This window comes from Eriocheir sinensis, unplaced genomic scaffold (assembly GCF_024679095.1).
Source record: "Eriocheir sinensis breed Jianghai 21 unplaced genomic scaffold, ASM2467909v1 Scaffold588, whole genome shotgun sequence".
NCBI lineage: Eukaryota > Metazoa > Arthropoda > Malacostraca > Decapoda > Varunidae > Eriocheir > Eriocheir sinensis.
This window is the reverse complement of record NW_026111929.1, coordinates 28,669-53,651: the sequence shown is the minus strand read 5'-3', so window position 1 is coordinate 53,651 and position 24,983 is coordinate 28,669. Positions and strand designations below refer to the sequence as shown.

At 43.6% G+C, this 24,983-nt stretch overlaps 1 protein-coding gene across 1 annotated transcript; it reads left to right on the top strand.

The window, feature by feature from the left end:
• Nucleotides 1-11,194: 11,194 nt before the first annotated feature.
• Nucleotides 11,195-13,700, top strand: LOC126993232 (titin-like). The gene is made up of 2 exons (XM_050852098.1): nt 11,195-12,470; nt 12,621-13,700. The coding sequence occupies exons 1-2, from the start codon at nt 11,562-11,564 to the stop codon at nt 13,539-13,541; spliced, it is 1,830 nt and encodes a 609-aa protein (XP_050708055.1). The 5' UTR covers nt 11,195-11,561; the 3' UTR covers nt 13,542-13,700.
• The last annotated feature ends 11,283 nt before the right edge of the window (nt 13,701-24,983 follow it).

Genomic DNA, 24,983 nt, shown 5'->3' with positions numbered 1-24,983 from the left:
AGCTTCCTTTCATCTTAACACTGCTTCAAGTTTCATATCCTCCTCTTCTCCTCCTTTCACATATGCAACCTTTCATCTCCTCCTTCCTCTCCTTCCTCTCCTCTCTCTCTCTCTCTCTCTCTTTGGTCTCCCTCCTCAGCCTCCTTCTCTTCTCCTCCTTTCACTATAACCTTCTTCCTCCTTTCCCCTCCTCATCTCCCTTCCTCTCCTTCCTTCAGCTTCCTTCTCTCTCTCTCTCTTCCTCTCCTCTTCCTCTCTCTTCTCTCTCTCTCAGCCTCCTTCCTTCTTTCCTCCATCTGTCACTTCCTTCTTCCTCCTTCCCTCCTCAGCCTCCTTCCTTCTTCACTTCCTCTCTTTCTCTTCCTTCCCTCTCAGCCTCCTTCCTTCCTTCCTCCATTCGTCACTTCCTTCTTTCCCTCCTTCCCTCCTCAGCCTCCTTCCTTCCTTCCTTCCTTCCTTTGACACTTCCTTCTTTCCCTCCTTCCCTCCTCAGCGTCCTTCCTCCCATTTTCAATCTCTTCTCTCGCTCTCTCACTCTTCCTTCTTTCCCTCCTTCCCTCCTCAACTTCCTTCCTTCTTCTGTCAATCTCTTCTCTCACGCTCTTTCTCTTCCCTCGTTCCCTCCCTCTGTCACTCTCGCCCCTCTCACTCCCTCACTCTTCCCTCGCTCCCTCCCGCCCATCCTGTCAAAAACTGTTTACATCTGCAATCTTCCGGCCTTTGGAGGGGCGAGTCCACATTTTGATTCCGTTAGGAGGGTCATTTTTTAGGCCTGTCTTTGCCCCTCGTGATCTTTAGTGTTTAGTCTTTTCCTCGTCACTCATTCCAGGTAATTCTTTTTTTCCTGATTCCTACTCTTTTTGTCTACCTGTTTAACCTACTTTATCTTTCACCTACTCTGTTATCACTCCCTACTCCTCTTTCTTTCTCTTCTTTCTCTTATCGTACCATTCCCTCCCATCCTCTATCATCTCTCCTTGTTACTCTCTTCTCTTATCTCTTATCTCATCATTCTCTTGTGTTTCGTAGTTCCTCTCTCTGCCTTTTTCTTATCCTCTCCCTTCTTTAATCTCATATCTCATCATTTTCTTGTGTTTTGCAGTTTCTCTCTCTACTTTTTTTTTTTTATCCTCTCCCTTCCTCCTTCTCTTATCTCATCATTCCCTTGTGTTTTGCTGTTTCTCTCTCTACTTTTTTTATCCTCTCCCTTCTTTCACCTCTTATCTCATCATTCCCTTGTGTTTTGCAGTTTCTCTCTCTACTTTTTTTTTTATTCTCTCCCTTCCTCCTTCTCTTATCTCATCATTCCCTTGTGTTTTGCAGTTTCTCTCTCTACTTTTTTTTTCTTATCCTCTCCTTTCTTTCACCTCTTATCTCATCATTCCCTTGTGTTTCGCAGTTTCTCTCTCTACTTTTTTTTCATATTCTCTCCCTTCCTCCATCATCCCAACATTGCCTTTCCCACTTCCATTTCCTATTTTTTTTTCATATTTTTCTTCGACCTTCTGCTTCTCCTTATCCCTACGTTATTTTGCTTTCATATCTTTCCTCTTCGTTCTTTCCCCTTCTACTTTATTTTCCTATCTGCTCTCCCCTTCTCTCTCCCTCCTTTCTCTTTATCTCTTTCCCTCCCTCCTGATTCTCATGCTACTAAATCATCACTCTCATTTTCCTTTTCCCTGCTTCAACATTTTCCTTTTCAATGTTCATTATGTACACAGCAACTGACTCCCCGGGTGGTGGTGGAGGGGGGGGGGTTGTATGTATAAGAAAAGTGAAAGGTGTTACTTCTGAATACAGGTGAGGGAAGAAAGGACTCGACAGGTATGGATATTTTAGGATAGAAAAGTTTAAAGGGAAACGCATAAATTCCTAGGAAATGGCTTATCTAAAAAATAAATCTAAATTGTTTCTCTCTCTCTCTCTCTCTCTCTCTCTCTCTCTCTCTCTCTCTCTCTCTCTCTCTCTCTCTCTCTCTCTCTCTCTCTCTCTCTCTCTCTCTCTCTCTCTCTCTCTCTCTCTCTCTCTTTCTCTCGTTATAAGTGTACCGTACATGGACCCTGACGATATAAAGAAGAACTCAGTGACGGCCCTCAGGAGTCCTTAAATGTGTACCCCAGTAAGGAAGAAGAATGACCCCCCACACACACACACACACCCCCCCCCCCCACACACACACACACACACGGTCACCTATAAAGAGTCCCATCGGTATGAATCTGAACCGAGCATTGTCTAGTCTGATTTTCCTGCGTCGGAGGTTGAAGGAAAAAATATTCACCGAGGAAAACGTAATATTTGTTGTCCTGACGCTCTGGTATTGATGGTGGAGAGAGGAAGGGAAAAATGGGGAGGAGGAGGAGGAGGAGGAGGAGGAGAAGGAAGTGGTTGTTCATTCGTGATTGTGAAGAGAGTAGGAATGTGCGGGATAGAGATTGAAGAATACGTGATTTATTTTCATCTTCTCTCTCTCTCTCTTCTCTCTCTCTCTCTCTCTCTCTCTCTTCCTTTCCTTAATTCTTCTTCATTCTTGCTCTCTTCTTTCTTTCTCCCTTCCTTTCTTCCTTCTGCTTCTTAAGTGTTTTCCTGTTTTCTTATGCTCTCTACTTCTTTCTTTTTCCTCTTCCTCTCTCTTCTTTTCTCCTTCTCTTCATCCGTCTCCTCCTCCTCCTCCTCCAGCCCTTACTTTATTTTCTCCAATTACGCAACTTAACACTCATTGATCCCCATAAAATAAATACGGTCTCGCTCTCTCTCTCTATCTCTCTCTCTCTCTCTCTCCCCGTGTTACCTTATACATAGCGTTTAAACTTTGCCACTTCGCAAAGTTTGTAAAAGAAATTCTCATTCTTAACTTCGTCCTTTTTCCATTACTTATTCATCTTTCTCCTCCGTTTTCTTCTCCTCTTTCTCCACCTCCTGCTCATCCTCCTCGTCCTCCTCCCTAAACTTTCTCCTCCTCCTCTTACTTCTCTATACTCTTTTCATGCTCTTAACCTTACAAACTTTCTAATATTTACCGACTCTGAATCTTAAATGTCCTTCTGCATTCGTCTCTTTTCTCTCTGAACTTAAACCTCAAAACAGTGACAGTAGAAATGAGAGAGAGAGAGAGAGAGAGAGAGAGAGAGAGAGAGAGAGAGAGAGAGAGAGAGAGAGAGAGAGATCATGTGTGTGTGTGTGTGTGTGTGTGTGTGTGTGTGTGTGTGTGTGTGTGTGTGTGTGTGTGTGTGTGTTATGGAGAAATACCATCGCCGCCGCTCCCCAAGCCTTTTAGAATAATGACTTGACAAATGCCTCGAGACTAACCTACACGGAATTGTCGATAATTAATTTTCCTCGAGCGAAGATCCATTATGTAGTGTGTGTGTGTGTGTGTGTGTGTGTGTGTGTGTGTGTGTGTGTGTGTGTGTGTGTGTGTGTGTGTGTGTGTTGGTGTCCCTAAAGGTTACGTCGTGCCTTCCCCCTCCCCGTCTTCCTCGTCCTCCTCCTCCACCTCCTTCCTGTTGACAATCTACATCTTTTAACGCTACTGATGGGATGCAAACAGAGGTATACTACAAGGTCGCCAAGAAACATAGAGGGCTGCTTGGTGGAGGCCGGTTGATGCCTGATTGGAATTTGCTCTGAAGTGAATTAATGTCAGCGGATAATGAAGTGTACGCTGTAGAGGTGAGTTAATTGAAGGTTGTGTGCGTGGACCAGGTAGATGAAGTTGTCTATGTTGGTGATGGTAAATGAGGTTATGTGAATTGACAGCAGCGAATGAAATGTTATGTAGTGACAGTGGTAAATAGTCATGTGTGTTGGTTGGCAGGGGTAAATGGAGTCATGTGTGTGGGCAGTAGTGAATGACGATATGTATAGTGTATTAGCAGTATTAGCACACACACACACACACACACACACACACACACACACACACACACACACACACACGCACACGCACACGCACAAAAGTAATCGTGTATCCGTGCAAGCGACACAACGAGGGAGTCAACGCAAAACGCTCGCGCCTTCAACGACGGGACGATAAATTTACGCGAGTTGTCCCTGGCCTCGATCCCTCACTGTCTGAAGCAGGTGGGAGGAAGTCGGGGTGGCGGGGAGGGGGAGTTTGAGGAAGGCATTGGTAACGAAGGCGAGGGGGGAGCGGAAGGAAGAAGTGGGCGTCTTTGTCGGTGTGCAGAAGGGGAAGTGAGGGGGGAGGTTGTGTTTAGAAGAGTGGGGGGGTGTAGAGGGAGGGAAGAAGGAGAAGTAAGGGAGGTATTAGTAACAGAGGAGAGGGGGGGTCATTGTTTGTATATAGAAGGGGAGGAGAAGAGGGGGGACGAAAAGGGGGTGAGAATGGGGATAAAGAAGAGGAAGGGGGCTGTTTGGTCGTGAACATGTGTGGTTGCCGGGCAGAGGAATGGGAGACTTTTCCTGTTGTGTCTGGCGAAGGGCTGACGGTGGTGAATGCTCATATGTACCTGTGGGGTGTGATTTGGGTGAAGGAAGTGTAGTGGGCTGTGCTTAAGGCTGAGTGGGAGTGTAGGGGACTTATGGATGACTTTGGGGTACATGGGTGATGGGACGGCTGCTAATACCTATGTGTGGGGGGGGAGGCTGGGATGAGTAATGGGCAAGTGTTCTGTGGTGATAGGAAAGGGGCTGGTGGCTGTGCTGGAGGAATGCGGTTGTGGATAAGGAAGGGATGGGGGAGGTTCTCTTGAAGGTTGGTCTCTAGTCTGGTTTCTTTGACTCTAGGAAGGTCATGTCATCCCCGTGTGTGTTGGGGGGGAGGGGAGGAAGGGTTAAGCTTAAGGATGCAGTCATGTTTTCTGTAAGTTGTTTTGATTCGTCTTCTATATTTATCATTCATTGTGTCTTTTATCTTCATTTGCGTACTTGTTTTTTTTGTTTTTTTTTAGAGCAAAGGAGTCAGCTCAAGGGCATAAAAAAAAGGAAACAAATATGAAAAAAAAGCCCGCTACTCACTGGATTTTGGTTTTTATTCATTCATTCAGTCACGCATTCCTTAATCTCTCTCAGGTATTTCTTTTCTCCTCCTTCGTTCCTATGCCTTAATTCTTTCATTCTTTTGCTCATTTATTTATTCACCTTCAATCTATATTCATCTGTCTCTCTCTCTCTCTCTCTCTCTCTCTCTCTCTCTCTCTCTCTCTCTCTCTCTCTCTCTCTCTCTCTCTCTCTCTCTCTCTCGGTGTCTCTCTCTCTCTCTCTCTCTCTCTCTCTCTCTCTCTCTCTCTCTCTCTCTCTCTCTCTCTCTCTCTCTCTCTCTCTCTCTCTCTCTCTCTTTGGTTTTCACATTATTTCCTCCATTTGTTCTTGTCTCCAATACTTGAACTACTTCCTTATACCTTCTTTTTTAATCTTCCTCCTCCTCCTCCTCCTCCTCCTCAGAGACTTTCCCTTTAATGGCCCAGATCACAGGTTGTTAAGCGGGTCATTTCGGTACCCCTAGAGGAGGAGGAGGAGGAGGAGGAGGAAGGATAATTACCTCATTCCTCCTACTATCCCACCACGTCCCTTCTCTGCTCCCTTCAACGAATATAGTTTTCTATTGATTGTGGTTTTATGTCAACCATTTTTCTTGGATATATATTTGCCCTAAGGAGTTTCAGCTTTGATGTGTTTTTTTCTGGTTGACTTTTTCGTTTTCTTTCTCGTATGGGGATGAATGTAAGGGGGACCTCTAATTGTGTGTGTGTGTGTGTGTGTGTGTGTGTGTGTGTGTGTGTGTGTGTGTGTGTGTGTGTGTGCAGTGTCGGGTCGTTGCTCGCTTACCAACCCGCATCGCGAAGGCTAATTAACACACACACACACACACACACACACACACACACACACACACACACACACAGACAACAGTACACTCCCGCAGCTGTAAGTGCTGTTTGGTGTAATGAAATGGGACAGAAAACAAAGGGAGGGAGCGAAGGTGAGGCCCTGAAGACTGGCCGTGGTGAGGAGATACCAAATAAAAGGGTTAGGGCTGCGAAAAGGTAGAATAGAACTGAGAGTGGGAAGCGACCGGGAGGGAAAGAATGGTATGGAAGGGAGGAAATACAACGAACTCTGATAAAAGGGAGGAATAACCTAAAGCAACGGAGGTGAAAATATGACCAAAATATAATGGATGGGAAAGAATTAATTGAGAAAACGGATTTTAGAATTGTACAAAGAGAGTAAAATTAATGACGAGTAGCAAGGAGTTAGGAGGGCTTTAAAATCATTAGATCGAGAAATTAGGAACATGTAAGAATATAAACAATAGATGGGTTACTTAAGACCATAGCGATACCAGCAAATAGGACATGCTTTAAAGTAACCTAAGTAGGGGATGACAAAAGCAAGTATACAAGCGTAAGCAGAGGAAGGACATAAAAAGTATAGAAAGAAAAGTTAGCAAAAAGAAAGTAAGATCGTAGTTAAATAAGTAGGAATGTAGAAGGAGGAGTAAGTAGATGTTAGATGGAGGAATGAGAAGACAAACATATGAAAAACGTAGCAAAAAAATAAACAACATTGCGAGCAGTAAGAACATAAGTGAAAGTATTGGAGTAAGTAAATTAGTCAGCTTGAAAACAATAAGGAGAGAAAGCAAATGTTAGATATAAAAAGCGAAGACAATTGAATTATAAAAAAAAATCAGGTAGCAATAAAGAAAATAACATAGATAATAGTGAAAAAATAGGATAAGTTAATAAATGGGTGTGAAAACTCAGCTCGCATAGTTACATAGCGTAGAAGGGAAGAAAAGGAAAGAAGAAAAAAGGAGCAGGGAACGGAGAAGGGTAAGGAAAGAGGGAAGGGGAATTGATGATGGTTGATGCACTGTGGGAGGGGGGGGAGGGGGGGAGGGAGGCTGGGAAGATGAGGAGGCGGGGGAGGAAAATAGGAGAGGAGGGTTGGGAAGGGGGTAGAGGATAGGAGGGGAGGAGGTGGCGCGGCTTGTTACGAAACCCCTCGGCGTCTTCTTCTTAATTATTGACGAGGGCGAAGGAGAAGTGTAGCGAAGAGAAAGAGGGAAGGAGAAAGGTGTGGTGGAGGAGACGTTAGGATGGGAAGGGAATGAAAAGGAGGGGAAGGAGGAGGAGGAAAAAGATGATGATGAAGGAGAAAGAGAGGAAGAAAAAGAGTGAAGGAGACGTAAGGATGAGAAGGTGATGAAGAGGAGGGGAAGGAGTAGGAGGAGGAGAAGGAAAAAAGATGATGATGGAGGAGGAGGAGGAAGTGAAAGACTGATAAAAACAGATATTGGGAGGTTGAAACGGTGTGAGGATGGGAAGAGAATGAAGAGGAGGGGAAGGAGGAGGAGGAGGAGGAGAAGGAAAAAAATGATGATGGAGGAGGAGGAAAGTGAAGAAGGAGGAAGTGAAAGACTGATAAAAACAGATATTGGGAAGTTGAAACGGTGTGAGGATGGGAAAAGAATGAAGAGGAGGGGAAGGAGGAGGAGGAGGAGGAGAAGGAAAAAAATTATGATGGAGGAGGAGGAAGGGGAAGGAGGAGGAAGTGAAAGACTGATAAAAACAGATATTGGGAAGTTGAAACGGTGTGAGGATGGGGAGAGAATGAAGAGGAGAGGAAGGAGGAGGAGGAGGAGGAGGAGAAGGAAAAAAGATGATGATGGAGAAGGAGGAAGGGGAAGAAGGAAGAAGTGAAAGACGATGATAAAAAGAGAGAATGGGAAGTAGGAAACACGCAAATATATCACATACTCGTAAAATATCAAAACAAACAGTAATGCATTCTCCTAAATCAAATAAATTCTAGCTTCCTTTATAAGAGGTAATATATTTTCTTCGATCTATTTACTTCACAAGCCTTTTTTCTGGTACCAAAATCTTCCTTCACGGGTTCATATAAAATAAGAAAAAGAAAAAAAGAGAATCTAAAGCAAATGAACAAAAGGAAATGGCGATCTTTTTCCACAACTTATTTCTTACAGTTCATTTTTTATATATCAATAGTCTCTAATTCTCTATCCATTTACGTTTATCTATCTACTTGTATCTATCTCTGAGTAAAAGTTTAACCTCCATGTATTTTTTTCGTATCATGCACATTCTTCCTCTCTTTTTGTTCCCTCCTCCCTCTCAGCATCGTTTCAGCCCTCTCCTCTATCATCGCCCTCTCGTTCGTTCCCCTTCCTTTATTTTCCTATCACTCGCTGAATTACCTCTCAGCTTTCACTTCGATATTTCCCAGTCGCCGGATTCCTTCATATCCCGCTCCCTCCTGCTCCTATCTTCCTCGTTTTCATTGCGTTCATAGGCTCTCATCCACGTAGCCTTCCATTTTAATTTTTATTTTATTATTATTATATTTGTTTTCCTTCTCTTCGCTTTACTTCCCTCTGGTCATCCTCATTCCAGTTTTCTTATTCCACCTCTTCGCATCTAGTTTTCCTTTTTTTTTTATACTGCCTCTCACTTAGCTTAAATCGGTTCATCATTCCTTTTTTCCTTTCCTTTTTCTTTTCATCTCTGTACTTTACTTTCCATCACGTCTCATCCTCTTCCTTACCACTTCTATCCTCCTCCTGCGATTCCGTGATGTTACCTTGCGTTCCATCCCCTTTCCTTCCTCTTCCTTCCATGCCAATTATTTTCCTAAGTTTCCCTTCCATTTTCGTGATTTTTTCTACCTTCCCTTCCATAACTTTCTCGTCCCTTACCGTCCTGGCCCATTCCTACCCTTTCCTTCCCTTCTCTTCCATTTCTTCTTCCATTTCATTCCTTTTCCTTCTCTATCCTTCGTTTATTTAATTTTTTGCCTTTCATCGTCTTCCTTGTCAACCCTGTCTACCATTTCTGCTTCTGTCCCGTCCCTTTCTTCCCCTACTCTTCCATTTCTTCTTCCATTTTACTCCTTTCCCTTCCCTATAATTCTTTTTTTTTTTGCCTCATCGTCCTCCTTGCCAACCCTGTCTACCCTTGCTGCTTCTGTCCTCTCCTTCTCTTATTTCCCTTTACTCCATTTCCTTCCTCTCTCTTCTTCATGTCCAGTGCTTCTATTTATATATTCTCTTTGGTTGCCTCCCTGTCATCGCCCCCTCTCACCGGTGTTCTTTCCCTACTCTTCACTCTCCCTTCCCATCCCTCCTTCTGCCTCTTCTCACTCTCTTTGTCTCCATCCTCCACCCCTTACCCTCCCTCTCCTCTACCTGTCTACCGCAGTGTCTCCCATCACTTCCCCTCCTTCTTGCCGCCTGCTGCGTCTACCACCCACCCCAAGCCTGTATTCTTTCCCTACCCTTCCCTTCCCTCCCCCTCTTCATCACCCTTTTGTTGCCCTCTCCGTCTCCCTCCCTGACCGTCCCTCCCTTTACCTGTCTCCCCCGGTGCGTCCCTTTAGCCCAGGTGTATAATATGGTCCTCAGTCCCTCGTGGGTCTTCGCTAATTGCTGTCGTGGATGGACCCTGATGAAAGGCTCCCTATTATGGGCGCCGCTCTCGGCATTTCATTGAAAGCATTGAAATGAATATATTGGGTGCACGATGACACACACACACACACACACACACACACACACACACACACACATACATACATACATACGTTTTCGAGCATTCATATATAGACATACATACATTCACATTCATACATATAAGCACACATACGTTTCTCTCTCTCTCTCTCTCTCTCTCTCTCTCTCTCTCTCTCTCTCTCTCTATTGATGCTCGGCAGTGATTTAATCCGGCTCGTAATCCTTCATTCATTCATCCCATTTTTATCATGTTCCATTATTCTATGTATTTTTATCCGTCTTTGTTTAGCTCGCTTCCTCGTTTATCCCAGGAAATGCTGTATCGTTAACCTTTCCTTCTCTCTCTCTCCCTCTCTTTGTGTGTGCGTGTGTGTGTGTGTGTGTGTGTGTGTGTGTTAGAGGTGACAGGTCAGGAACTACGAAGAGGATAAATGATGTAAATAAAAAAAAAAGGTTAATATTGTTGTTCAGTGTCATTATCTTCCCTCCTCCTCCTCCTCCTCCTCCTCCTCCTCCTCCTCTGCCACCGTATTCCCTACGTGTCGTAAAAGGCGACTAAAAGGGACTTCTTCCTTTCTCTTCGAACTATTACCTTTTTTTTCCTTTCTCTGGGTAGTCTATCCAAGAGTTGTCACCCTCCCTTACACTTTGAGGACATTATCCCCTCCTTTCCTTCCTTTCTACAGGTATTCTACCCAGCCTCTAGTCTCAGTCCTCCTCCGATGTTTCAGACACACACACACACACACACACACACACACACACACACACACACACACACACACACACACACACACACACACACACACACACACACACACCAGACTTTACATCCCAATTTCTCGCCGTCGTGTGTGTTCCTATAACGGAGGAAGACCCGAGAGGATTATTTTCCATGCCCGGTCTGTGTTCCGGAGGCCATTCTGTTTTCAATCCCAGATTGGTTTTCTGTGACAAAACCGTAACTCTTCTTAATTTCATAAACTTTCATTCAGCAAACATGAACCTCTTCTTTGTTTGGACGGTCTTCGTAGTGCTAGTGGCCGGGCCTCAGGTGGAGAGCTCCCGGGTACCGGGGCTGAAGGTGCTCCCGGATGTGGACTCCTCGTGTGCGGCAGCGGTGAGAGCCGCTCTTGAGGAATACCGAGTTCTTTACAAGGGACAACTTAGAGAACCACCGAAGATGACTTATCCAATGAAGACAAGTTCAGTAATAGCCTCTAACGACACCTTTAAGACGATAGAAAGGAAAGTCTTTAATGATACCGATGAAACGGGTCAAGAAACCGAATCAAAACGAGCAGAGCAAAGAAAAGAGATTCTGCCCAGCAATATAACGAACGAAGCAGTTGTGAAAGAGAAGGAAGAACTTCTACCTTCACAGGAAAGCACTAATGTGACATCTGTGGAGGAGAGGAATGTTACAGAGAAGGATGATGGACTTCAGAAGGCAAAAGGAACAGAACAAAGAAAGGAGATTCTGCCCAGCAATATAACGAATGAAGTTGTTGTGAAAGAGAAGGAAGAACTTCAACCTTCACAGGAAAGCACGAAAGTGACATCTGTGGAGGAGAGGAATGTTACAGAGAAGGATGATGGACTTCAGAAGGCAAAAGGAACAGAACAAAGAAAGGAGATTCTGCCCAGCAATATAACGAATGAAGTTGTTGTGAAAGAGAAGGAAGAACTTCAACCTTCACAGGAAAGCACGAAAGTGACATCTGTGGAGGAGAGGAATGTTACAGAGAAGAGTGATGGACTTCATGAGGCAGAACGAACAGAACAAAGAAAGGAGATTCTGCCCAGCAATATAACGAATGAAGTTGTTGTGAAAGAGAAAGAAGAACTTCTACCTTCACAGGAAAGCACGAAAGTGACATCTGTGGAGAAGAAGAATATTACAGAGAAGAGTGATGGAAAAGATGTCGAGAAAGAAACTGTAATTCAAAAAGAAGTCGAAAAGAATGTGTGTAATAGCGACATCAAAGAGGCTCGTAACGAAAAACATCTTAATGAAACAATTGAAGACTTGAAACACCAAGTTGATGACGTGAAAAACAAGATGAAGGAAGAAAAAGCAAAGGCTGAAGAAGCAAATACTACGCCTATCACTCAAGACGGTAAAGTCGTTGAAAAGACAGTCCCTGCTGTGACGCGGGCGAAGGTTGTTAGAAAGGATGTGCCCTCGGTGGGAGAAGGAAAAGACTCCGTTGTGACTCGAGTTGTTAAACCCGTTACCCTTTCGGTGGTAGCAGAAAAGGTCCCCGTTGTGATAAATCAGACCGTTGCTGAAAAAATTCCCCCTACGGCGACGGAAGGAAAAGTCCACGTTGTTAAAGAAGAGAAAGTTATTGAAAAGGTTGTGCCCTCGGTGACGGAAGAAAAACTCCCCGTTGTGACAAAGGAGAAGGTTGTTGAGCAGGCTGCCCCTTCGGTGACACAGGAGATCGTAAGTGCCTCTAAGGAGCAGGCAGAACTTCCTCTCGTAGCAGAGGAGAAGAAGGTTATTGAAAAGATTATCCCCTCGGTGACAGAAGGAAAAGTCCCGGTAGTCCCTCAACAGGAGGTTGTTGAAAACGTTGTCCCTTCGACGACAGAAGAAAAAGTTCCTGTTGTGACACAAGAAAGGGTTATTGAACAGAATGTCCCACAAGAAAGGGTTATTGAACAGAATGTCCCACAAGAAAGGGTTACTGAACAGAATGTCCCACAAGAAAGGGTTACTGAACAGAATGCCCCACAAGAAAGGGTTACTGAACAGAATGTCCCACAAGAAAGGGTTACTGAACAGAATGCCCCACAAGAAAGGGTTATTGAACAGAATGCCCCACAAGAAAGGGTTATTGAACAAAATGAACCACAAGAAAGGGTTATTGAACAGAATGTCCCACAAGAAAGGGTTATTGAACAGAATGCCCCACAAGAAAGGGTTATTGAACAGTCTGTCCCACAAGAAAGGGTTATTGAAAGGGTTGTCCCACAAGAAAGGGCTATTGAACAGAATGCCCCACAAGAAAGGGTTATTGAACAGTCTGTCCCACAAGAAAGGGTTATTGAAAGGGTTGTCCCACAAGAAAGGGCTATTGAACAGAATGCCCCACAAGAAAGGGTTATTGAACAGTCTGTCCCACAAGAAAGGGTTATTGAAAGGGTTGTCCCACAAGAAAGGGCTATTGAACAGGCCGCCCCTACGGTGACAGAAGAAAAAGTTCCTGTTGTGACACAAGAAAGGGTTATTGAACAGAATGTCCCACAAGAAAGGGTTATTGAACAGAATGCCCCACAAGAAAGGGTTATTGAACAGAATGTCCCACAAGAAAGGGTTATTGAACAGAATGTCCCACAAGAAAGGGTTATTGAACAGAATGTCCCACAAGAAAGGGTTATTGAACAGAATGTCCCACAAGAAAGGGCTATTGAACAGAATGCCCCACAAGAAAGGGTTACTGAACAGAATGTTCCACAAGAAAGGGTTACTGAACAGAATGTTCCACAAGAAAGGGTTATTGAAAGGGTTGCCCCACAAGAAAGGGCTATTGAACAGGCTGCCCCTACGGCGACAGAAGGAAAAGTTCCTGTTGTGATAAAAAAGGAGGTTACTGAACAGGCTGCCCCTTCGGTTACAGAAGAGATTGTCACTGTTTCTAAAGAGAAAGAAGAAGTCACTGTTGTAACAGAGGAAAAGGTTCCCGCTGTGAGAAATGAGACAGTTATTGAAAAGATTACTCCTTCCGTAACAGAAGAAAAAGTTGTCAATCAACGGAAGGTTGTTTCTTACGAAGATGCGACAGAAAATCAGGAAAATCAAGTTACTGGAGATGAAGAAACGGACAAAACTGAATTGAAGTTTATCATCACCATACAAGAGAGAATAGTCCGCGAACAGACAGTCTCGATCATACCCGTGATGGACAAGGACGCCAACACAAGAAGGAATGGAAAAGTGGCGAAGAAACAACTGAAAAGAATAATGAAGAAGGTGGCCCGCGCCGTACGGGAAGAATTAAGCAAGGAACACAAGACAGCAGGGGAGGGACAGTAGCAGGAGAAGCTGTAACCAGTGTGAGGGAACAGGCTGCCACTCTCCACCAAACCGACAGCCACCACCACCAAAATGTCCCCTCAACACCCAGCTGCTTGCGATGGGATCCCTAAGAAAGTGTTCCATATTTTCTTGTCTTTTCTTATCTATCTATCTTACTATGGTGTACATTGTAGTATAAACACTTACACTTTGCGTCCCTATGGAAACCCGGTGTAAGCTCTTTCCAACAGACTGAAGCAACTCTTTTTGAGATAGGAGGAGAAGGAGGAGGAGGAGGAGGGGGGAAGTGAACGATTTAAAATAAGAAAGAAATAAGAAAATAATAATAAATAAATAAAGAAGGGAGGAAGGAGGAGGAGGAGGAGGAGGAGGAGAGGAGGAGAAAGAGAACGATGAAAGAGAGAGAGAGAGAGAGAGAGAGAGAGAGAGAGAGAGAGAGAGAGAGAGAGAGAGAGAGAGAGAGAGAGAGAGAGAGAGAGAGAGAGACATTATCTTTTTTCTGTCTCTGCTTATCTCATCAAACCTAACGATTCCTCCTCCTCCTCCTCCTTATTTTCTTTTCTTCTTTTCTCGTTTTCTAGTCTTGTTTTCTTGTTTCTTCTTATTTTTACTTTTTGCGTCGTCCTAAGATAATATAGATATCTTGTTATTGAATTTTCTGTGATTGAATATATATTTCCTTTTCCTCTTCTTGTGTCATTCTGTTTACTTTCTTGGCCATTGTTTGAAGAATATCTTTATCTTGGCTCTTGGATGTTCTGAGTTTAAATATTATATCATTAGGTTCCATCATTACTAATCGGCTTATGTGTTCGGAACAAAGAGATCAGAAAATACGTGGGAATCTTACTTGACTCGCAATCATTGGTTTCGGAATTTTTTGAATGTTAAGAGATTAGATAAATGAAATAAATGGAATATCAAGGTGAAAACAAAATAGAAAAAATCTTGCAACATTCTGCTTCCACACGAAAATGATATAGAAAAAAGCTATTATAATTTATGCTTTTCCTTTCTCATGATAATAATAATAATACATAATAATAATAATAATAATAATAATAATAATAATAATAATAATAATAATAATAATAATAATAATAATAATAATAATAATAATAATAATAATAATAATAAACTATATAGAAAATGATATAAAAAAATGCTATAGAAAAAATGATATAGAAAATGTAAAAATATAAAATGATATAGAAAATTATATAAAAAAAATCTTTTATAATTTATGCTTTTCCTTTCATGATAATCTATGCCTATTTTTGTTTGCTGTTTTATAAGCGTTTACGTTTTAGCATATAGTTTATTATTCATCCGCAAGAACAATGCATAAATATTCATATCTTGAGAACTAGTGTAAACATTTTTTTTGCGTTATGATTGTGTTAGAAAAAATTACTCAACGTTTACACTTCTACGATTCACGAATTTCAATTGTTACTTTTCTTTTCTGTTTTCATTTTTTATTCTGCTGATTGGGTGCATGGGATACCTGTCTGGCTCGAGGGACTCCTGATTTATGTAGGTCTTCAGTACGTCAGGGGAGCATCGTGTTGTGATTGGTGCTCGGGTCTGTTTACTTTGGGAAGCCGGCACGTGACTGGCTTAGAGGGTTGTTTATCAGTCAATCGGAGAATATGATTGGCTGGAAACCTGTTGACGGCCATAGCAGGCTTAAGATGGTAGTAGTGTCCACGTGTGTGTCTGTGTGTGTGTGTGTGTGTTTGTGTGTTTGTCTGTGTGTGTGTGTGTGTGTGTGTGTGTGTGTGTGTGTTGTTCAGCTTTACGATTCTTGCTGTTTATTGCGTGTGTGTTTTTGTTTGTTTGTTTCAGATTAAGGTTTGAGAATTAAAATTTGAGATTCAGATATGTTTTCTGGTGTTAACGAAAAACCTGTCAGACATTCGTTATGACTTTATCATTGTGTTATTATATTGTTAGAAGATTCAAAGGTCAAAGATAGAAGTTAAGTTGTACGCACTTCTTTTTTATTATATATGAAAAGAAAACGTTGTATCACACACACACACACACACACACACACACACACACACACACACACACACACACACACACACACACACACACACACACACACATTCACATATACATGACCTCACATACACCCACACACCCACACACACAGAAACATAAAGCGTGTCAGAATAATAACTATGAATCCTTGTTTTATTATAGTATATGTATTTTTTGAACTGTTAAATGTCACGTCAGCTGGGAAAACATCCGCTTAGCATTATGATATATTAGTTAGTCTCTTGTTTTCAGAGAGAGAGAGAGAGAGAGAGAGAGAGAGAGAGAGAGAGAGAGAGAGAGAGAGAGAGAGAGAGAGAGAGAGAGAGAGAGAGAGAGAGAGAGAGAGAGAGAGAGAGAGAGAGCACGCCCCGCCCTACCCATCCTGGCCTCATCCCCCGCACACTCCCCTTCCGCTGATCCGATAAGGCGATACGGACACCAGCGGCCTCAAGATTCTGTCCGCCAACGTACGAGGCTTTAGGACCAACATCGGGGAGCTGACACACGCCTTCGTCCTCAGGCACCACATCGACATAGTGGTGACAGTGGAGACCTTCCTGGACGACACATGTGCCACCACCTGTGATAAGATCCCCGGGTACTCGCACTGGGCCAGACGAGACCGCCACACAGGACAGGGGGGAGGCATTGATGTTTGCCACCGAAACGGCCTGCAGATGGACGCCCTCACCACAGACACTCCCCTGGAAATGGAGATGATGTTCCTCCGCATCATTCTCGAGGACAGGAGCGCTCTGCTACTCTGTGCCATGTACCGGCCACAGTGGCAAGGCAGCGCCCCCCTCACCTACCTCACAGAGCACCTGGACGACCTTATGGCTGCCCACAGCTGTCAGTACGCGATGGTTGTGGGCGACCTAAATCAACACCTGGTGGCGAGGGCCTTCACCGAGCTCACAGCGGTGCATGGATTGCACAACCATGTTGAGTTCATGACACATCAGCTAGGAGGCTCCTGGACCCTGTGCTCACAGAACTGCAGTGTGACTGAGTGCTTTGCTGCCCACTAGACCGTGTGGGCAGTTCCGACCACAATGCCATACTCACCACCATCAGCCTGGCCCCAGCGCGTGAAGAGGAACACCAGCGAGTCATCTGGCTGTGGGACCGCGCGGACTGGACGGCTGCAAGGCAGGCCCTGGCAGCGACTGCTTGGGGCACAGTCCTTAACGGTGACCCACAACATGACGTCTCCGCCCTCACCACTGTCCTCAATACCGTCCAGCAGCAACACGTCCCCACCGCACCTACTCATCCAGCCCAAAAGACCAGCCTTGGCTCGGGTACAGGTGCCGTATTGCAGCCGAAAGAAATACAAGGCTTGGACAAGATATAAAAGACACCCCACGCAGGAAAATAAGGCCCAACACAGACGAGCCTGCAAAACTCTGACGAGGACAGCAAAGTGGGCAAAAGAAAGGTGGGACGCCGACAGGAGGAGAAAGCTGTCCTCTAACCAAACCGACCCGAAACAGTGGTGGGGGCTGGTGAAGGAACAGCAAGGCCATACCCCCCAGGAACGTATCCTGCCCCTGAGGAAACCTGACGGAGACCTGGCCATCACCAGCCGGGAAAAGGCTGACCTGCTGGCCTGTCACTTCAGTCAAAGATGACAACCCAGGAGCCAGAAAGGCAGCCGCCCACACTCCCCCAACTCATCGCCTCAAGACTAGAGAATGTGCTAATCTCTGAGGACGCTGTCAGGAGACATCTGAGGGGCGTCAACACCAGGAAGGCGCCAGGCCCTGACAGCGTGAGTCCATACTTACTGCGGCGATGCTCCGATGAGCTCACCAGCCCCCTCGCCCAGATCTTCCGGCGATGCCTGCAGAGCGGGTGTGGCCTGCACAGTGGAAGGAGGCCAGAGTCACACCTGTACACAAGAAAAAATCCAGGTCCGAGCCAAGCAATTACAGGCCAATATCACTCCTCCCAATCATCAGCAAGATATTTGAGAGGATCATCGGGGAGCAATTGACATCCTTCCTCGAGGAAAACCACCTGCAGTCACCGAAGCAGTTTGGTTTTCGGAAGGGCCGCTCTACCTCAGACCTCCTCCTTCTCCTCTCAAAGTCCTGGCATGACGCCCTTGATGACGGCCACCCCTCTCTCGTGATTGCCCTGGATATAGCTGGCGCGTTCGACTCCGTTTGGCACCGCGGTCTGACGGTGAAGCTACAGCAACTAGGCATCACGGGGTACCTGCTGCGCCTGCTCTCAAACTACCTGTTAGGCAGGAGCCTCCACGTAGCAGTCAACGGAAGCACCTCGACCAGCTTCGCGGTGGAGGCCTCCGTTCCACAGGGGTCCGTCCTTGGACCTATTCTGTGGAACATATACTTTAACGACCTCCTGCAAACCATCCCGGCAGCAAGCGCTTACGCCGACGACTGCACCCTCTCCAGAACATACAAGAGGGAGGAAGCCCAGGACGTGATAGAGTCCGTCAACAGACAGTTGGCAGACATAATGGCCTGGGGAAAGGTGGGAAGTCAGGTTTGCCCCTGACAAAACCCAGGCCATGGTAATATCACGTTCTCGGGAGGACGCGAGGCAACTCCACGGCAGACTGAGATTCGGGAATGACACCATCCCTCTGCAGTCCAGCGTCGACATCCTGGGCGTGGAGGTGGACTCCCAGCTGCGGTTTGACCGTCACCTTGAAAGGTGGCGCAAAAGCCTCCCCAGAAGGTGAACCTCCTGCGCCGCATGAAGAACCTCCTCGATGCTGAAGGCCTGAACACCCTCTATAAGGCACAAGTCCGTCCAGTGATGGAGTATGCACCGCTCACCTGGATGGCCAGCGCCCGCTGCCACCTCAACCTGCTAGACAAGGTGCAGAGGAGGGCTGAACGCCTCATCAACGGCACCCAGCACCACCGACCGAGCCAGTGGGAGACACAGCGACAACAACAACAACAACAACACCCACACGAAGGAAGGGCAAGACCAGCCACGAACCAGCTGAATAGCCTGGAGCACCGTCGCCGCGTCGCTGCCCTGACGGTGCTACACAAGGCACAAGTGGGCCTAGTGCCCCACCTGACGGACCTGAGGGCTACCTGGAGGAGGTCTGAGCGCAGCACGAGAACGGTGCTGAGCAACGCCTCCCTCCTGGAAGTGCCAATGGCCCGCTCCAGCACCCACCAACGTGCCTTCTCCATCGCAGCGGTGGTGTGGTGGAACAACCTCACTGCTGATGTGGATGTGACACAACTGTCCACTCAGCAGATGAAGGTTGCGTCCCACAGGTGGCTACTCCTACACCCACCGTAAATATATATATATATCGTTGTATAATATATTGTATAATAATTGTATAATATAATCGGCAGAAGCTTTTAAATAGCTCCCCAACGGTCGGGGGAACTTTAGCATAGACAAATAATATGTACTAATGTACTGAACTGCTTAAATAAAAAAAAAAAGAGAGAGAGAGAGAGAGAGAGAGAGAGAGAGAGAGAGAGAGAGAGAGAGAGAGAGAGAGAGAGAGAGAGAGAGAGAGAGAGAGAGAGAGAGAGAGAGAGAGAGAGAGAGAGAGAGAGAGAGAGAGAGAGAGAGAGAGAGAGAGAGAGAGAGAGAGAGAGAGAGAGAGAGAGAGAGAGAGAGAGAGAGAGAGAGAGAGAGAGAGAGAGAGAGAGAGAGAGAGAGAGAGAGAGAGAGAGAGAGAGAGAGAGAGAGAGAGCGCACATATTCTCCTTTGCATAATGGTAAATAGACTCCCTGTAATCCTGTTTGCGTCTTGGGTTGATGTCTCGTCAACTGAATGAGTACCTGCTCAGCTCTGTTAACGCCTGGGCAGTACTCGCAGCTCCTAGGAAGGTAATGGTTGTTGTAGTTGTGGTCGTGCCGGTGGAGGTGGTGGTTGTGGTGGTTGAGATTAGGTTTCATTTATAAAGTTGTCGTTCTTCAAGTATTATCTTGTAATGGATGCTATTGTTTTGACGGTATTTATAGTGAACACATCAGAAGTCAGAAGTAAATCGTAATGATACAAGGTCATGGAGTTTGATGTTATATTCGAGAGATATTACTGCTTCTGTTCCTTCCATAGCTTTAAACCTTACACGTTACATATATATTTCTTTCCTCATAGTATTTGTAATTTATTTTATTAATAACAAGACTGGGACATGGAAAAATGTATATGTAATTGCTTATGCTTTCATCTTCTAACTGATTGATATGAAATTTTTTTTTTCTCTATATGATTGATTCGCTTTTCTACATTTCTTGTTTTTTACACCGTATTATTTTTTTCCAGCGATCTATGCAAGTATGGTTCTAAACTACATTCATTGAGTCAAACAGTTTATTTATACTGGATATTATATACCTACTTGCTTTGTCATCCCCATATTTTCTTGAAACATTACTCCCAAGAGTTTTGTCATCAGAAATATAGATTATTAATGAAATGTGACTGTCTCGATCCGTAGAGTTGTGTTAAATATGAAAATCATTTATAATCATTCCACGCACCATTGAATAGGGAGGAAAATGAAAGTGATAGATGTGTAGATAGTTGTATTTAAAGAAAGATAGGTCGGTAGATAGATTGATGGATAATAGATAGATAGATAGATAAACAGACATACACAGACAGAGAGACAGACAGAGCATGAAAGATAAAAGAATCTGGAAAATAATGGTGAACGATGGGAGGTGAACGAAGTTAGGAAGGAAGGAAGGAAGAGTGAGGAGACGCATCATAAGGAGGGAAGATGGGATGACAGAGGGGAAGGAAGAAGGGAAGTGGACGTCGGCAAACAGAACAGTGATGCAGGACGGGCGGCGGCGCAGTAGAATAGAATCGAGTCGGATATAAAACCAAGAAATGAAGATGGAAAAATTAAAGCAGCCGACCACCACATGCCAGAGCTGAGAGAAGGACGGCAGGCAATATTATTTCTACACATCATTTTTTTTCCATTTTGTTTCATCCTTCCTCCTCCGTTTCGTCATTTTTTATATACATTTTCCTTTAACCTTTTCTTCTTTTTCCTTTCTTTTTTTCTTCTTTATATAATTATTTCTACATGATATTTTTTCTTTCCCTTTTGTTTCAACTTTCCTCTTCAGTATCGCCTTTTTTTATAGATTTTTTTCTTTTTCTTTTTTCTTTTCTACTTTTCTCTACACGATTTTGTTTTTCTCTTCCCCTTCAGTAGCTTTCTTTTTATATATAATATTTCTGTTTCTCCTGTTATCCCTTTTTTATTTTATTTTTTTCTCTCTTTATATCCTTATTTCTACGCATCTTTTTATATCTTCCCTTTTGTTATTTATTTTATATGCGTGTTATCCAGATCCAGACTCCCCTCCAGCCTCGCCCTTGTTATAAACTTTCTCTTTTCTTTTTCCTGTCCTTTTTTCTTTTTTATATACCTTATTTCTACGCATCTTTTTATATCTTCCCTTTTGTTATTCTTTATATGCGTGTTATCCAGATCCAGACTCCCCTCCAGCCTCGCCCTTATTTTAAACTTTCTCTTTTCCTTTTCCTTTCCTTTTTTTCTTTTTTATACACCTATTTCAACACGACTTTTTTCTCTGTCCCTTTTGTTTCACCTTTTCTGTTCAGACATGTTCTTTTCATACATACTTTCCTTTCAAGAGATTATATACGTATGAGAATGGACAAGAAGAAGAAGTGAGAAGAAATGTGCAAGAAAAAGATAGGAGAAGAGAAAGAAGGAAAGATAAATGGAAGAGAAAACGGGGTTGAATAGATACGTGGAGATAAGACGACGAGAAATAGAAGTAGTAGTTTCAAAGTAGGAATAGACAGAAAGGATTGGAAAAGATGTGAGAAAGAGAAGAGGGAAGGGACATCAGGAGGAAAAATAGCAATACAACAGGAAGACGACAGCAGCGAGTTCGAGGCTGGATAACCATTCTCCCCAAACTACAATTATTCGATCACGCCTCTCGATTTAAAGGGAAGTCTCACAGCGATCAGTCTTGTTAATTGCGTCGTGAGTGAGTTGTCAGGTGAGGCGAGGAGAGACGGCCAGTTGTGAGGACTTTCCCTTTCGTTTGCCCTCCTATCAAGACCCCATCTACATCACCCAAGTTTCTTTTTTTCTGTCATTCTCTTCTCTCTCGTTTTCGCTCTTCCGTTCATGTTTCCTTTCTGATTTTCTTATTCATGAATTAACTTCGCCATATTCCTAACCCAATTTTCCTTTTCTCTCTCTCTCTTCCACTTCCTTTCCAAGTTTCTTTTCTCCCTCTCTTCCTCCTCCCTCTCTCTCCTTGTCTTCTCTTCCTTTCCTGTACCCTTTTTGGCTTTCTTCCTCTCGAATTATCCCTTCCATCTTCATCTCCCAAGTTTCTTTTTTGTCTCTCTCTCTTTCTTCCCCCCCTCTCTCTCTCTCTCTCTCTTCAACTTCATTTCCAAGTGCCTTTTCTCCCCTCTTTCTCCTCCCTGTCTCTACTTTCTCCCTCTTCCTTTCCTATTTCCTTCTGACCTCCATCTTTCACCTCAACACCCAAGTTTCTTTTCACTTCTCTCTCTCTCTCTCTCTTCCTTTCCTATTTCCTTTCTGGCTTTCTTGCTCATGAATTACTGCCTCCATCTGTCCCTGCCAGCGTCATTATCCCTCATCATCATAGCTAACGAGGAATAACTCGCGCCGGAACTTATATGTCTCGGGAGCGGCGTGTTGCCTCCTGAAGCCTTTTTATCACCTAGATTTATCAGGTGATCACGAGAGAGAGAGAGAGAGAGAGAGAGAGAGAGAGAGAGAGAGAGAGAGAGAGAGAGAGAGAGAGAGAGAGAGAGAGAGAGAGAGAGAGAGAGAGAGAGAGAGAGAGAGAGAGAGAGAGAGAGAGAGAGAGAGAGAGAAGTAAAAAATAATATAAGGACAGACAGAAGGAAGAAAAAAAGAAAGAAAGAATGAGAGAAAAAAGAAAGAAAGGAAGAGAGGTATAAGAAAAGAAGACTAAAAGGAACGAAAGAAAGAAAGAAAGAAAGACAGAAAGGAAAACGAACACAAAGAAACAAACAAACAAACAGAGAATATTTATGTTTGCATGGTGAAGTATATACATAATTAGTTAACCTTCTGCGTCTTAGATAATACACACAAAAAAACAATAATAATAAGAGTTAAGAGAAAATGACAAAGCTAAATGAAGGACAAACTAATCTCATGTTTTTCTTTTTATCGTTTTCGTTCCGCACAAATCGTAACGGTCGTGGAAGATTAATAAACGACGTGAATCATTACTTAACACAAAACCCTTAAAGGAACAGGACGCTAAATACTTTTTCAGACCTTTGTTCACTACTGACTGAGAAAGGTTAGGAGGCTGAGAAGAGAAAATGGAGGTTCATATTGAAGGTTAAGAGATAAAGGGAGGAAGAGAGAGTTAAAGGAGAGTAAGAGAGAGAGAGGAGAAGGGAAGGGAGAGAGAGGTTAGATAGAAGATTAAGAGAGAGAGAGAAGAGAGAGAGAGAGAGAGAGAGAGAGAGAAGGAGAGAGAGAGAGAGAGAGAGAGAGGAGAGAACTGAGAAAGAGAGATGGAAAGGAAACTGAGGAACATAGAGATATAATAAAGGAAGTAAGAAAGAGGAATGATAAGGAAAAAAAGATGAAAATAAAGACGAAAGATAGAGAGGGAGAAAGAGATAGTTAATGAGAATAAAAGAGGAGAGATAATAGACTGTAAGAAAGGAAAGAGAGGAAGAAGGAGAGAGAGAGAGAGAGAGAGAGAGAGAGAGAGAGAGAGAGAGAGAGAGAGAGAGAGAGAGAGAGAGAGAGAGAGAGAGAGAGAGAGAGAGAGAGAGAGAGAGAGAGAGAGTGTACAGCAGGGTAGACTCAACACACCATCCATTAGCAAGGCACAAAACATACCATTACCTTTACATTTACCTGTTAATTAAGTTTACCTTCCATACACCTGTCTATTGCACAACACCTTTACTTTCCCCTCTCTTGCGCGTATCATTTATCTCGCGCTCCTCCTGTTGTTTATCTTCCTATCATTCCTTCACTGCTCACTTCCACATAAATATTATCATTCCCTCCCTTTCCCGTTTTTCTCTTCTCTCTTCTCTAATGTACCTTTCTCCATATCTAATCCTCCCTCTTTCTTTACCTCCTCCTCGCCTTGTTTTTCTAATTTTTCTAGTCTTTTTATCTTCCTTTCTCAACATTGCATTTTCATTTTTTTTTCATCCCCTGCCTTTCTTCCCTTTTGTACCTTTCATATTCACCTCCTTGTCTCTCCTTTCAGTTCCCTATCCTTTCCATTTTCATCTTACTTTTTTCTCCTTTTTCACGTGGTCACTTCTCACACAATCCACAATTCACTCCCACCTGCTTGGACCGCTTGGACCGCCCTTTCTTCCAGCTCCCTTAGTCGTCTTACCAATATATAATCATCCTCTTACACCCCCACCTTATTTTCTTATCTCCCTCATAATCCCTTCGTCTCTCCGTTCAGCTTCAGTTCCTCCGACGTGCCTCCTTCTTCTTGTGTCCCCTCAATTCGGTAACTTGCCCCTTCTCACCAATTCATACCCTTCACCTCCTCCTCCCACGTCTTCCAGCCTGCTTATTCATCTTTCCAATGTGCATTCAGTCCTTCAAACTCTCATCGCCTCCCTCTTTCACTCCCTTTTGTCATTGACGCCGTAGCGATCATCTTTCACTCATTCCCCTCGCCCATTCATGCCATGCCAAGCTCACACACCTCCTTCCACGTCTTCCATGCGCTTATTTCTCCCACCAACGTGCATTCAGTCATTCAAACCTTCAGCCTCTTCCTCTTCTGGCTCTTCCTCTCTCACCCCTCACCCATTCATACCATTGGTAGCTCAGACACACACACGCCAGGTATTTCTTTTTATTAACTTGTATGCTGTATTTTTTGTGCTTTTCTTATTCCAGTCTATAACTAACTAATCTATTCTGCGTTCCTTATTTTTTCTAGTTTTTTTATTATTAACTTCTATGAATGTCTTTTTTAGTGCTTTTCTTGTTCCAATTTATAACTAACTAATCAATTTTTCTTTCCTAATATTTTCTAGTTATTTCTTTTAATGAACTTCTGTGCTTTTCTTTTTTGGTGCTTTTCTTATTCCAATTTATAAGTAACTAATATATTCTTCTTTCCATATTTTTCTATTTACTTCTTTTTATTAACTTCTATGCTCGTCTTTTTGGTACTTTTCTTATTCCAATCTATAACTAACTAATCTGGGTTTTTTTCTTATATTTTCTAGTTATTTCTTTTCATTATCTTCTATGCTTGTCTTTTTGGTTCTTTTCTTATTCCAATCTATAACTAACTAATCTATTCCTCGTTCCTTATAATATCTAGTTATTTCTTTTTATCAACTTTTATGCTCGTCTTTTT

Coding starts and splice junctions, on each gene's coding strand:
- LOC126993232 (XM_050852098.1), top strand. CDS start 11,562: ATGAAGGAAGAAAAAGCAAAGGCTGAAGAAGCAAATACTACGCCTATC. Junction 12,471..12,620: donor AAGAAAGGGTTATTGAAAGG/GTTGTCCCACAA, acceptor GTTATTGAACAG/TCTGTCCCACAAGAAAGGGT.